This window comes from Varanus komodoensis, unplaced genomic scaffold (assembly GCF_004798865.1).
Source record: "Varanus komodoensis strain SLA01 unplaced genomic scaffold, ASM479886v1 scaffold59_1, whole genome shotgun sequence".
Taxonomy (NCBI): Eukaryota; Metazoa; Chordata; class Lepidosauria; order Squamata; family Varanidae; genus Varanus; species Varanus komodoensis.
This window is the reverse complement of record NW_025336221.1, coordinates 3,260,457-3,272,843: the sequence shown is the minus strand read 5'-3', so window position 1 is coordinate 3,272,843 and position 12,387 is coordinate 3,260,457. Positions and strand designations below refer to the sequence as shown.

The following is a 12,387-nucleotide window of genomic DNA, read 5'->3' as shown; positions in this document are numbered from 1 at the left end:
CGGGTGGCCAGTCCTGTTGGCACATGCCGCTGTGGCTTCCGTCCTGCTGCGTGCTGGTGCAAGGCTAGTCACTGTCTAGTCTGACATCCTATCAGGGGCCTCGATTTTAACCCTCATCTGCCTTCTCCTTTGGAAAATTCCTCTTCTAGGGAGTTTCTGAAATGTAACAGATCCTTTAGTGATCGGTAGGTGGCAAAACAGCCACTCAGTCAGACCCTCAACAGCTGCTGCCTGCTGGAGAGTAGCAGATTTGTTGGGCAAGGGGGATCAAGTGCACCAGAACCCTCTGGGGTGAATGGTTTTTGTCATTTTGCTGCAAAATGAAAGTGAAGGATCCCTGGTTATTTTCTGTATTCAGATTCCCCAAAACCTTGGCATTTTCCTGCAGAAGGCTGTTAATCTGCTTTATCTGCTTTTAGTTTTGTCACAAAGCCGAGATCTAATGAAAAGCATTTCCTTTCCAGCTTTTCCCCTGCATAACCTCGAGGTTGCACTATGGTATAGCAGAATAGGAAATACACAAGTAGAAATGCTGGGGGGGGGGGTTGCTTCTTGGAATACCACCTTTTCCCAGCTCTAAAACATAAGTATAAGCAGATGGTTACACCTCCTCTAGGACTTCCTCCTTTAAGATCTGGGTAGGAGGTCCTTCTGAAGGAGCTGTCCTTCAAGAAGGAGGTGAAAGGGACAGCGAATAGAAGAAGGCCTTTTCAGTGACTGTCACTCATTTATGGAATAGTCTCCCCAAAGAAATCAGCCTAGCACCATCATTCTCTTTGTTTCCGCACCAGGCAAAGATGTTTCTCTTTTCTCAGTATTTTAACTATTGATTTGAATTAGATCTGTTACCCTTTTGTGCCATCTTGTTGTCCTGCTTACCTTATGTAATTTTAATGTTTAATGATTATGTTGTTATGGGTTTTATATATAGTTGGTTTTATTATTGTTACGGTTTTAGTATTTGTAATGTTGACTCTATTGTAAGCTGCCTAGAGAATATTTGTGGACTAGTGGGTTGCACATATATGTAAAAATACAAACAAACAAACAACAAGTCACAAGAAGGTATTGACAAGTGCACCATAAATCCCCTTTGTCAAAAAGCTCTTATAGATCAGGGGCTGAGAAGAAAAAAACGTGAGAGTTTAAATCAGTTTGAACTTGTTACATAGTCATGCCTGCACTGATCCTGACATTTGTCATGTGCTGTCTGATGTTCACAGACTTCTCTGAAGAGAAGGCTCATAGGGAAGGGAGGAGCTGCGATTGTGGGGGTCCAATTTCTGCCATACCCTGCCAAACCTGTATGTCTGTTTCTCCACCCTCCCCTGTGCTGCTGAACCCTACAGCCCTTTGCTTGCCTCAGCAGTGGGCCACCACATCTGGCAACTGGTCAGGCTGCTTTCTTAGCCTTTTCCTTGTTTCCATCCCTCTTTCCACAGATCACTCCAGTGCCTGACACTCACCCCTTGCTTGTCTTTGTCAATCCCAAGAGTGGTGGGAAGCAGGGAGAGAGGTGAGCAGGGAAAAGGGGTTCCAAGTATGGGTGTGGGGAGAGGCTACGGGTATTTTTCTGGTTTCTGTGTCTTACAATCAGTGCCAGTTTTGCTTTGGCGGGTTATTTTCAGAAGGCTTCTTTTCAACAAATGAAGGTTTCCAGTGTTATATAGAAAATCCAAGAGTGGGCAGTCTTTATTTCCTACAACTTAGAAAGCATTTTCTTTTCATTGTCAGAGGAAGCACGGGCAAGACTAATGCACAGGATCAAAATGAATAGCCATGAACAAAATGTGATAGTGCTGGCAGGGACCTGTTAAAAGTGCTTTGGGCTGCAGATCTGACCTGTGAGACACCTGGGGATCCAGTCACCTGTAATCTGGTCCCAGAGCGGGCTTTTCTGGCTAAGCCTGGGACTTCACTGAAGTGACTTCTGACTGACCACCTTTTGTCCTGTCTTATTGGCAGGGTGCTGCGGAAATTTCAGTACCTCCTCAACCCACGACAGGTCTACAACCTACTGAAGGGAGGGCCTGGACCTGGGTGAGTCGCACTGAAGCTCGGGACATGTTTATATTGTTTTCCTGCTGGACACGTGTCTGTGTTCATGTGTCCTTTGTAGACTGAAGGTTAAAGGAGGCTGTACTTGAGAAGTGTGTGTGCTGGACAGGGTGTTCACCAGCTGAGTTGGAAGAACTGGATCTGTGTAGCAGGGTGCCTGGGGATTGGGGCAGAAACTCCTGCAGAATCAGGTGCTAAACTGTTTTGTGCATCTGTCTGCTTTTTGTCCCAGGCTGAATTTTTTCCGGGATGTGCCAGATTTCCGTATCCTGGTATGCGGTGGTGACGGAACTGTGGGATGGATCTTGGATGCCATCGGTATTGATTGATTGATTGATTGATTGATTGAGTGTCACAAAACAAAACCAAATCACACTTCGAAGAGTGAGGAAAAATCTTATTCAAAATAATCACAATATTTTAGCCATTGGTATCTCATTGAGAAAGATTAAAAGCCAATTCAGGAACTTTGTTTTTGAGTCAAAACACTGACATCATTTGAAAGAGTTGATTATGTACTATCTTCCTAGCAGCTGGCTGCAATCCAACATCATACTCCTGTTGAATGCAAATAAAGGAACAGTGCCAAAGCTTCAAATTCATGCACAGATGATTGTGCTTTTCATGTTCTTTTCAGATAAAGCCAATCTACCAAGTCGGCCTCCAGTAGCTGTGTTGCCTCTGGGAACTGGCAATGACCTAGCCCGCTGCCTCCGCTGGGGTGGGGGTGAGTTGCATCCACAAATAGTCTTGCATCTCTTCCTCTGCTAAGAACCCGGGCACTGGCTAGTCAAGCCACTGGAATGCTGGGAGCTATAGGATAAAAATCTCCAAGCATGCATAGCATTGTGCCCCTAGTTATGTAGTGTTTTAGCTATACCCTTGAACATAACTAGTGAAGCCATTTGATTATAGCAAAGTAGAGATTCTGACGGTTAAAAGAACTAATGGGACTATTTATTTATTTAAAACTTCAATATCCTGTCCACTACTTTGATGTCTCAGGACAGCTTACAACAAAGACTAGGCAGTTTTTTTATTCCCCCCTGCAGTTTTAGATTCTATATATGAATTTCATGGCATGAAATGCTGTTTTGTTCCTTTAAAACACCCCTCCCCCAAATTGCTTCTGCAATTTATGAGTTCAGAATGCTTTGCATGGAGCTTTAGTACTAATAGCTCATCTGCTGTAATATGGTTTTAGCACGCAGAGTGAGGGATTCTAGTTGAGACAAGCTGGCCTCCTCATAAGGTTCACCGTACTACTTCATGCGAGGATGACCCCACATTTACTTCTCCTGTCTGATACATTCTTTCCTCCTCAGGTTACGATGGTGAGAATCTGGTGAAGATACTGAAAGATATTGAGGCGAGTAGCATCTTGCAGATGGACCGCTGGTCAGTGCAGGTGATCCCTGATAACCCAGATGAAAAGGGTGACCCCGTCCCCTATGAGATCATCAACAACTATTTCTCTATTGGTGTAGTAAGTACGGAGTGGGAAAAGGTGACCCTGCGTTCAGGCTTGTGTGGGCAGATATTTTCTCTGTGCGTGTCCTGTGGAAACGGGAGCTGTGAAGTCTGCGCTCTCTTAAGCTTAAGGCCGCAATTCCATGGTGGGTGGGATTAAGGCAAAAATGGGTGGGCCAAAAATACCAGCATATTTTTCTTAAATCTCTTGCCCTAGTAACTAAGCCTACAGTGAAGCATTACAGTATTTCAGAATAGGGAAGAGAGTGTAGAACATCGGGGACACTACCCAAGAATGGGTGGTCAGAGAGACGGGGTGGGGCCAAGGGAAGGAGGTGCGGCTGTCTGGAGAACCCTGTGGTCCAGATTTGCCCCCCGGGCCTGAGGTTTTCCCCCTCCCCAGCGTAGGGGAGCAGGACGTGGGAGATCTTTGGCAAGAGGGGCTCATGCAATAGCAGACATCTGGGAGGAACTTGAGGGGGCATGTCAGGAGCTGAGAGAAAAGGGGAGGAGAGAAAGCTTCAGGTTTGCATCATGTATAGGTCCAGCTCTGGAAGAAGCATGGAACTGCTACTCTCCTCCCACCCCATTGTGCTTGTTTGCCTCCCTACCTCATGAACGGCTGTTCATCCTCTGTCTCTCTCTATCTCATCAACTCTTGCTGCAGGATGCCTCCATTGCCCACCGGTTCCATGTCATGCGGGAAAAGTACCCAGAGAAATTTAACAGCAGGTTAGCTCAGCACCAGTGGGGCCCTTAGCCTTGTTCTGATGCCTGGCCAGAGCCTCTCCAAGGCTCACTTTGCTGCCCCGGCATCCACCCTCCACCTCCGGAGCCAGCGGCTGCACCTGGCTCTTGGAACTCCTCCTGTGCAGGAAGCTCCACCACTGGGAAGGTCCCAGACTTCTTTGCCCACTGCCGCGCTTGCTCCTCCGAAAGCCTGGGTGGGAGAGCCGGGGACCGACAGCACAGTGGGACCTCTGGAGAGGCTGGAGTGGTTGGGCTGTGGCAGGGGATCCCTGCAGGCGGCACGACTTAGGCTGCCACTGCCTGCCCTTGGCTGAGGCCTCCTGGGAGAAGCAGGCCTGCAGTGCATCTTCCATGCGGGTTGCCTTTTCTCCTTGGCCAGGATGAAGAACAAGCTCTGGTATTTTGAGTTTGCCACATCTGAGACCATCTTCGCAACATGCAAAAAGCTCAAGGAGTGTCTGTCTATAGAGGTGAGCATCTCCTTGCTGATGATCTTTTAGCTCAGTGAAGAGAGGTGGGATCTTGTTTCTGGAACCAACTTGCCTCCCTCCGCCTTTTCCTGCAGTGAGCTCTGCTATGGATTGATTATTAGCACTGGGACTTCCTGTGCATGCCAAGGCTCGGTCCTGGCATTTGCAAAAGATGTTGCTTCTGAGCATGTGCAGAGTGTCCACCAGTAAGTAGCCAGAAGCATCTAGGAGCTTCCATTTGGGACTAGGGCTTCCATAGCAGATAACACAACCACCAAGCAGGCTTCAGCCAAAGTCCTTTTGATTTTTTTGTTTTTGAGGAAACATTTTCTCTCCCCCTCCCATCTTTCCATGATTATACCACCCTCCCTGCTATGACTTCATCATGTTGCCCTCCCTCCATCCTGCCCCTGCTCCTTGCCAGGAATGGCCCTCCCCCTCAGGGTCGTGTGTCAAAAGCCAGTTACTGGGTCACTCAACTTCTTTTTCCACACGCTTCTCCTCTGCACCACCCAAGTGCTGCGGGCAGCCCCTTGACCTCAGTGGAGCACTTTCCGGAGTAGCTATCCTCAACATTCCCAGCATGCACGGTGGCTCCAACCTCTGGGGTGAGACCAAAAGGCCTTTGGGGGAGGCAGCAGCGCGAAGCACGGCAGGGAGAGCCGCCCAGCCCCAGGTCATCACTGATGCGGAGACCCTGAAGAACTGCGTGCAAGGTGAGCCGAGGACACAGAGCTGGCTTTGGTGGGCCAGGCTAGTGGGTTGCCGTGGATGGGAAAAGCAGGAGCGGACATGGAAGCGGGGAGGAATGGGATGCATGTTTATAGGCAGCCGGCTGGCTTGGGAAGGCCAGGCTTCACTCTGGTGCCTAAACTCCTGAAAGGGGTCTTGCTAAGGAAGTCAGCACGGGCATGGATGTCGCCAAGGTCCTCAGTTGTCTCCGCCCTGCAATTCCTTCCCATCCAGACCTGAGTGACCGGCGGATGGAGGTGGTGGGCCTGGAGGGCGTGATTGAGATGGGGCAGATCTACACGGGACTGAAGAGTGCAGGCAAGCGGCTGGCCAAGTGCTCTGAAATCACACTGCGGTGAGTAGCTGTCCAACTCACGGCCACTTGGAATGAGCAGGAGACGTCCCCGGGCCACCCCTCCACCCTTCCCAGCAGGCAGCACAGGCTTGCGGCAGCTTCTGCACCAGGAGCTCCCCCAGCCCTCGGACTTGGCTCCGGGGCACATGAGCACACCCTGGCAGTGCTTCTGTGCTTGTGCGGAGTGCCTTTGTTGCGGCAATTAACTCCTCTTAATGGGAATGATTCACAGGCTGAGCTGGCTCCGTATAATAAGTGGCCTTCGGCAAGCCAGTGTCCCTCTGGGGATCATCCAAATGGCCTGCCTGACAGGGCTGTTGTAAGGACTGTGGGGGTAATATTTGAACAGAAAGTCCTATATAAATGAGTAGGTAGACATAGTAATAGTATCGACTGGCCAAACCTCAGGCACCCCCTGGCTAGGATTTAGATCGCTTTGCTTGCAAAGTCCAATTATCGGCGAGGAGAATGGATATGCCCTCCTGCATGCTTTCATGCTGGCTTCCCTCCATTTCATTTATATTTAATTCTAACATCTCGGGATGGTTTACAACAAACACACATTTTCTTTCTGCCCTCTTGCAGAACCCTCAAGCACCTCCCCATGCAGATTGATGGAGAGCCTTGGATGCAGGCCCCATGCACGGTAAGCACCAGCAGGACCATCCTGGCACTTGCCCACGGTGCTGTTGGTAGAGCAGAGTTTGGACTTCCTGGGGGCACTGAGCCCTGGCCCCGTGATGGATACAGCCGTGTCTGGAAAATCCTGAAGCTGCGGTGCTTTCAGTGGCTCTGCATTACTACTTCCACTGATGTGGAAGCTGCATTTTAGCTTCACCAAAAAGCAGTGCAGCTGGGGAGTGGTTCCTCTGCCCAGCTGTCTGAGCCATTTTTCGCACTAGTTGAGGAAAGACCCAGGTCCTCCTGCTTTAAGTGTTGGCACACCGTTGTTCTGTATGTGCATTTTCAGATCAAGATAACCCACAAGAACCAGGCCCCGATGCTTATCGCGCCTCCTCCCCGATCCTCCAGCTTTTTTGGCCTCAAGAAGGGACCGCAGGAGCCTTAAAACGGTTTCCGTGCCTCTCGGGGAACTGCTGTCTCCACAGTGATGCACCGCCTGGGCTTCTGCCAGGACAGCGAGGTGTTCTGCCCTATGGGGGACTCTGGATCCATCACCTGCACACACGGCCACGGGGCCTGAGACAGGCTTTCTGCAGCCTCAGACTTGACGAGCTCACGGGGGGCGGGGGCGGCGGGGGCTCTACTGCCACCAGATCCTTTGCTTCTACCACACAGACCAGTCTGGTCTGAGGAAGGGGAACTCGGGCCCAGGCCTTGGTAGGTCTTGCAGTGCCCGGCCCGCGGAGGTTGCGCCTCAGGCTGCCGGCCTGTGCCAGTAACCTCTTAGTGTGTGGATGCCAATTGCCTCCTCCCTGGTCTGCTGAAAGGCCCTGCTCACTGCTGGCTCCTGCCCGCCTGATTTTGCCCCTTGTAGAATTGTACCCCCTGCACTTGAGGCAACTACTGAGAGACTGTGGTGGCGCCGGCTCTGCTCTTCCACTTCTCCTCCCCTTTTATTTATTGCAACTCCATTCCAAGTCCTCCACGTAGAGTTATCAGAAGTGCCTCAGCATATAGTAATAAAGGACTGGGCTTGGATTTTTTTCCTCTTCTGTTCTAGCCGGTTTCTTTGGATGGGGCAGGCACTGAGCCTGGACTATGGGCTTCCGGGGCTTAAGGTAATTTCACTGTGTTGGCCACACCTCACATAAGCGAGAACAAACTCCTGTTCTGTTGAGAGGTGTGGGTAGGGTGCAGAAAAGAACCATATTTGCGCATGCAAGGGTGTGTGCAGACACAAGCAAAATTACTGTGCCCTGCAGCGCACCTCTTGTGCAGTCCAGGGTGGGCAGAGAGCAGGCCTCCAGATGTTTTGAACTTCAGCTCCCAGAAACCCCCAGCCAGCATGAAAAGGAATGCCGGAAGCTGAAGTGCAAAGCAGCTGGAGGCCTGCTCTCTGCCTGCATCTGGTATGGCAGAACCCAGCAGGTAGTCCACTGTTTTGCTGCTCTTGGGATTGTATCTCCAAGCCTCAGGCATGCCTGTGTTGGCCTGCGACTCTGATATGCTTGTCCTGTGACACGCTGTTTACTTGCGAGGAGCTCAAGCGTGGAACAATTCACTTCGGTAAAGCAAAGGACCCAAATCGCAGACCCGCATAGTTCATCCGCTATTGTTCTGTCAATGAAGGTGTTGAACTTGAAGCTTTCCTGCTCCCTCCAGCTGCTGCACACAAGCAGGCAGCAGAAGTTTGTGCAGAAAGAACCCAAGGCCAGTTGCCTTTCCTGATCTGCTCTCAGATCCAACATGCCCTCGCAACCCTTGGACCCTATACAAAAAAATAAAGTTTGGGACCAGTGGGAGTAACTTCATGGTGCTGTCTCAGATCCCGCATTGGTAGCTTGTTAACTGTATAAATACAATTCAGGACAGGAACAGGGTCCTTGGAAAAGCAGGATTGCTAGAAAAGGCTTCACAGATAAGAAAACAGAGCAATGGATTGTCCTAATTACTAAGTGAGCCTCCTCTCTTGCTTCCATTCTGCTCAGTGGTGTGGTGAAATTGTCGAAATGAGTTTACCAAAAGTTTGCTTTTTTAAAAGATCTATCGAGTTAACTTTACTCCCAAGGGAATCTGTGTATTTGTCAGAGGAGAAAAGAGCAATGTGCATCCATGCCATCGTGTGCAACAAACCTCTACAAAAGTTTCAAAAATATGCTAGGCATTATTGCAAAAGGGAAAAAATATAAAAGTTATTATCCAGAATTGCCTGCATTCATCAGACAACCAGTGCCATGTCCACGTATTTCAGTGCCATCTCTAGCACTTCTGGAGATGGGTTTTAGCAAACTTCTGTAAGAGCCCTGCTGTTTGACTGGCGAGTGAAATTTGGCACAGGGTGTACTTGGAGACAAGACTTATATGCGGGAGGCATCCTGCCCCATTCATGGAATTTTACCAAGTGTTGGGTTGCAGTATCCAGAGGACATTATTCATTTGTAGTTCTCCTGTGCTTTTTGCCTTTTCCCTTCCATTGTGTAGAATCCATTGAGAAAGCAAAGTTGGAATGGCTATGTTGTCCTCCTTCCTGTTTAGCTATAGGACCCAGTAGGAAGCACCCACATCATAGGCAATGACACACGCTTGTAGGTCCAGAGACTCAGAGAGATGGTGCACATAATTGGGAATGCCTTTCACCAGCTCTGTCTGGGGCTGGGGGGAGGTTGCTGTTCCTTCCAGATTTAGATCCATCATTCATTCCTTGGTTGGATGGTGGTATTGTGCTCTGTTTTGAAATGGATCAAGAGCATGATCAGAAGATCCCCTACATGCTTTCTTTCTTAAATCTTGTGGGTAAACACTGCAGCTGCAGGTCATGGAGTCCTGCATTGAGCGGGATGTTGGACTTGGTGGCTTTATAGGCCCCTTTCAGCTTTACTATTTTATGATTCTGGGGAGTCATACACACAATTGTAACCCCCTTTCTACTGCAAAGCATCCATAGAAGAGGAGCATGTTGTAGCAAAGCTTGGATAGAAAAGGAAGGGGGGCTTAACTGTTTTCCTGCTAGGCCACTTTCAGGGGTAAAGTTGTTAGGCATGGGAAGAGTAAGGCACTGCTTTCCTCTAAATGCTCTCACACATGGCCTTTCCTCCTCCTCCTCCTCCTCCTCCAGTGCAAAAAACAAAACAAAACAAAAAAACCTCTTGGGGAATTTACAAGAAAGGCTTGTATTAGACACAATTGCAATGTATCTTTGCCACAAAGCTGACTTTGACCTAGACAGGCAGAAACTGCCCCAATTTCTTTGGAGGATGCCAAAGATCTTAAGACTCTGTTTTAAGATCTAAGGATCACTTCTGAATGGTTAAGGCCATTCCACATTATCATTTCTGGAACCGTGAAAGTGTGATTGTTACTTACCTAAATGTTTTTCCTGAAGACAGGAGATTACACATGTACAGAGGTATTGAATGTAAGTGCTGTTACTTGTTTAGGGACTAATCCAAAGGAAAGAATGCAGTTTCTGGGTTCTTGTGTATCCAGGTTGTGATCCTAGGGATTAGCCCTTAGAAGTGTTAAATTAGCACACAAATACCTGTCTTAAGACTGCAGCCAACATGAGAGAACACCCTTCCCAACACCCATCATCCTCAGCATGGGCAATGTAGTGGTGGTTTTACATATAAGGAGGGTGCCAGGTCAAGGAAGGCTGCATTAAAATAACAGACTGGGACTGGGGAGATTCAGGTTCAAATCCACAGCCCCTTAGTTGTTTACAGCCTAAATGAGAGGGTAAAAGAAGTAGGGGAGAACCATCTGCACATTGTTCCCCTGAGTACTCCAAAGGAAAGGTAGGATACACGTGTAATAGCTACCATAATTAAGAAATCGACAAGTCATTTCAAACTATTTTAAAAGTAGAATCTGAGGTGGCCCCTTGCTGGCCAGGGAGGGGTGAGTTGAGACAACAGCAGGAGTAAGGCATGCTGGACTTTGTATGGAAACGTGGAGTGGTACTTTGAGGCCCATTGTTCACGATGGAGGAGGTGCTTTGAAGAACTAGCAGTGAGTGTGTTCTTTCCGTCCAGGCTTGCAGAAGATGGGGTGTTGGTTTCATGTTCTGAAATAAGGCTTGGGTCCAAATGCTTTCACCCTCTCTTGAGATTCTAGTACTGGATGAAGAGCAGGGGAGGCATTCCTGAGCTATACTGTTTGGAACAGAGATGCATCACTGCACTGGAAGGGACTACACAGTGCAGTGCAGCAGCTGCTTCCGTGAGTGTCTTTACACAAAGTTATTAATCAGCTGTTAATGGGCAAGCTGCCTGGGCCAGGTGGAGCTCCCTGATCTCCATGAAAGCTTTCAAATTAGGCCTTTTTTGCTGATTTAAGCAGCTAGGAGATCAGTTGTTGCTGACTAGAATCTCCTGCCTTTGTAATGCATCCCTTCCAATCTTGATTCAGTAGTTGGATAACTATGTAGAAGTAACTAAGTGAGGGACAGGAAAACTAGCCTCAGGAAGGGTAACCTTATCTTAGGGGGGAGCTGCTTTGCTTGCTCATTCTTTCAGCAACAGGTAATGTTTGTGGTAGGGCTGGAGAATACATAGCAACCAGAAGAATACCTGGGTCATAACAAGGTACAATGCTATGGGGAAATGCATAGTCTTGCAGTATGTCTTTTTCTGGATTGGCTACATGATCACTCATGAAGAAGTCCACCTGAGCACAGGAGGAGGGGCAGGACAGCTGAGCCAGCATCTTGTCTGATGTCATGTGCACCCATCATTTCAGCTGTGAAGCCAAGTGCACCCAGCAGCCTCAGAACCTGCTGTGAGCTCTGCTTCCCACATTAGCTTATGAGTTGGTCTATGACAAAGTACTTTTCTGTGTTGGAAACTGGTGTGGTAAGAGGCCTCCACCCTGACAGATCACGCATATCCACTGTAGAAGAGGTACCGTCTCCTCTTCTTGCTTTTCTTACCCCTTATTCAGAAATGTAGAACCGCAGGTAACCCAGTTACTTCTGCAGGCCAGGACGCCTTTTGCTGAACCCTGCCAAACATTTTTCCTCTACGTTCTCAATCACCCCAGTTTGCACACAAGCCTACAGGGCTGTGGGAATGGCAGACTCTCCCAGATCCTCCCACCTTTATTACTCTCGTGCACTTTCCCATCCTCAGAGTCAGATGTCCATCTTTCTTCAGGAGAAACCTGTTCCACAGGAAGCAGCACCCAGGTCCCCTCCCTTCTCCTCTCCAGCCCCTCCAACACCCAGGCAGGCTTCAGTCACTTCTCTCCCTCGCCATCCTCTTCCTCTGGCCCTCCCAGGGGCCTTTCATGACCACACGCATCGGTGCCTGCTCCTGTGGAGTATGGTACAAGAATGTGGCAACTGGAAGCTCTATTAGAGCTGGAAACCTCCAACTTGATTATTCTGTGAAACCCACCTATGAGTGATGTGGCATGTAGTGTTGACCGGTGCGGAATTCTGGATTATACCACTTTAGACAATGAGTAGGGTGTCATATTTCTAAACCCCCCTCGCCACATTAGAGGCTTGCACAACATACTAAATACACTGGGGAGAAGCACACATTCATTTCATACAGAAGAGAACTTTCTTAAGATGAACAAGCCTTGAAATAAGGAATTCCCTCTCCTCTGTCCCCCTTCGGTGTCTGAAGTGGTACAGTCAGAAATCCTACAGCTCCATTGAGGCAGACCAGGGTGTCGGGCTCCTTGCTGAATGGACACAGCTGCAGCCCCACTCAGGAAGGTACTGAGATAGCACCATCAAGGATTCTCAGTGTTTACTTAGCGGGAATTTAAAAAAGAACAACAACAATGCTGCCGGGGAGGGGGTCAGCTTAGGGGGAAGAAGAACTGCAGGGGAGGACGCTGCCTCCTTTCCCAGTGTGGGCTCCATGAAGCACCTGGTCTGTGGATGGCCAGGCAAGGGACCCTTGGCATTCATCTCCATCT

At 48.9% G+C, this 12,387-nt stretch overlaps 1 protein-coding gene across 2 annotated transcripts in view; it reads left to right on the top strand.

Annotated features, from left to right (window-relative positions):
• The window catches only part of DGKA (diacylglycerol kinase alpha), a 49,113-nt gene extending 41,610 nt beyond the window's left edge, over nt 1-7,503 (top strand). For both annotated transcript variants that reach the window (XM_044449573.1, XM_044449574.1), the window contains exons 14-24: nt 1,443-1,516; nt 1,966-2,040; nt 2,291-2,376; nt 2,696-2,785; nt 3,384-3,544; nt 4,196-4,260; nt 4,658-4,748; nt 5,266-5,464; nt 5,715-5,835; nt 6,421-6,481; nt 6,806-7,503. In XM_044449573.1, coding sequence (XP_044305508.1) covers nt 1,443-1,516; nt 1,966-2,040; nt 2,291-2,376; nt 2,696-2,785; nt 3,384-3,544; nt 4,196-4,260; nt 4,658-4,748; nt 5,266-5,464; nt 5,715-5,835; nt 6,421-6,481; nt 6,806-6,904 — 1,122 coding nt within the window. In that variant the 3' untranslated portion in view covers nt 6,905-7,503. The remainder of the gene's footprint in view (nt 1-1,442; nt 1,517-1,965; nt 2,041-2,290; nt 2,377-2,695; nt 2,786-3,383; nt 3,545-4,195; nt 4,261-4,657; nt 4,749-5,265; nt 5,465-5,714; nt 5,836-6,420; nt 6,482-6,805) is intronic.
• The last annotated feature ends 4,884 nt before the right edge of the window (nt 7,504-12,387 follow it).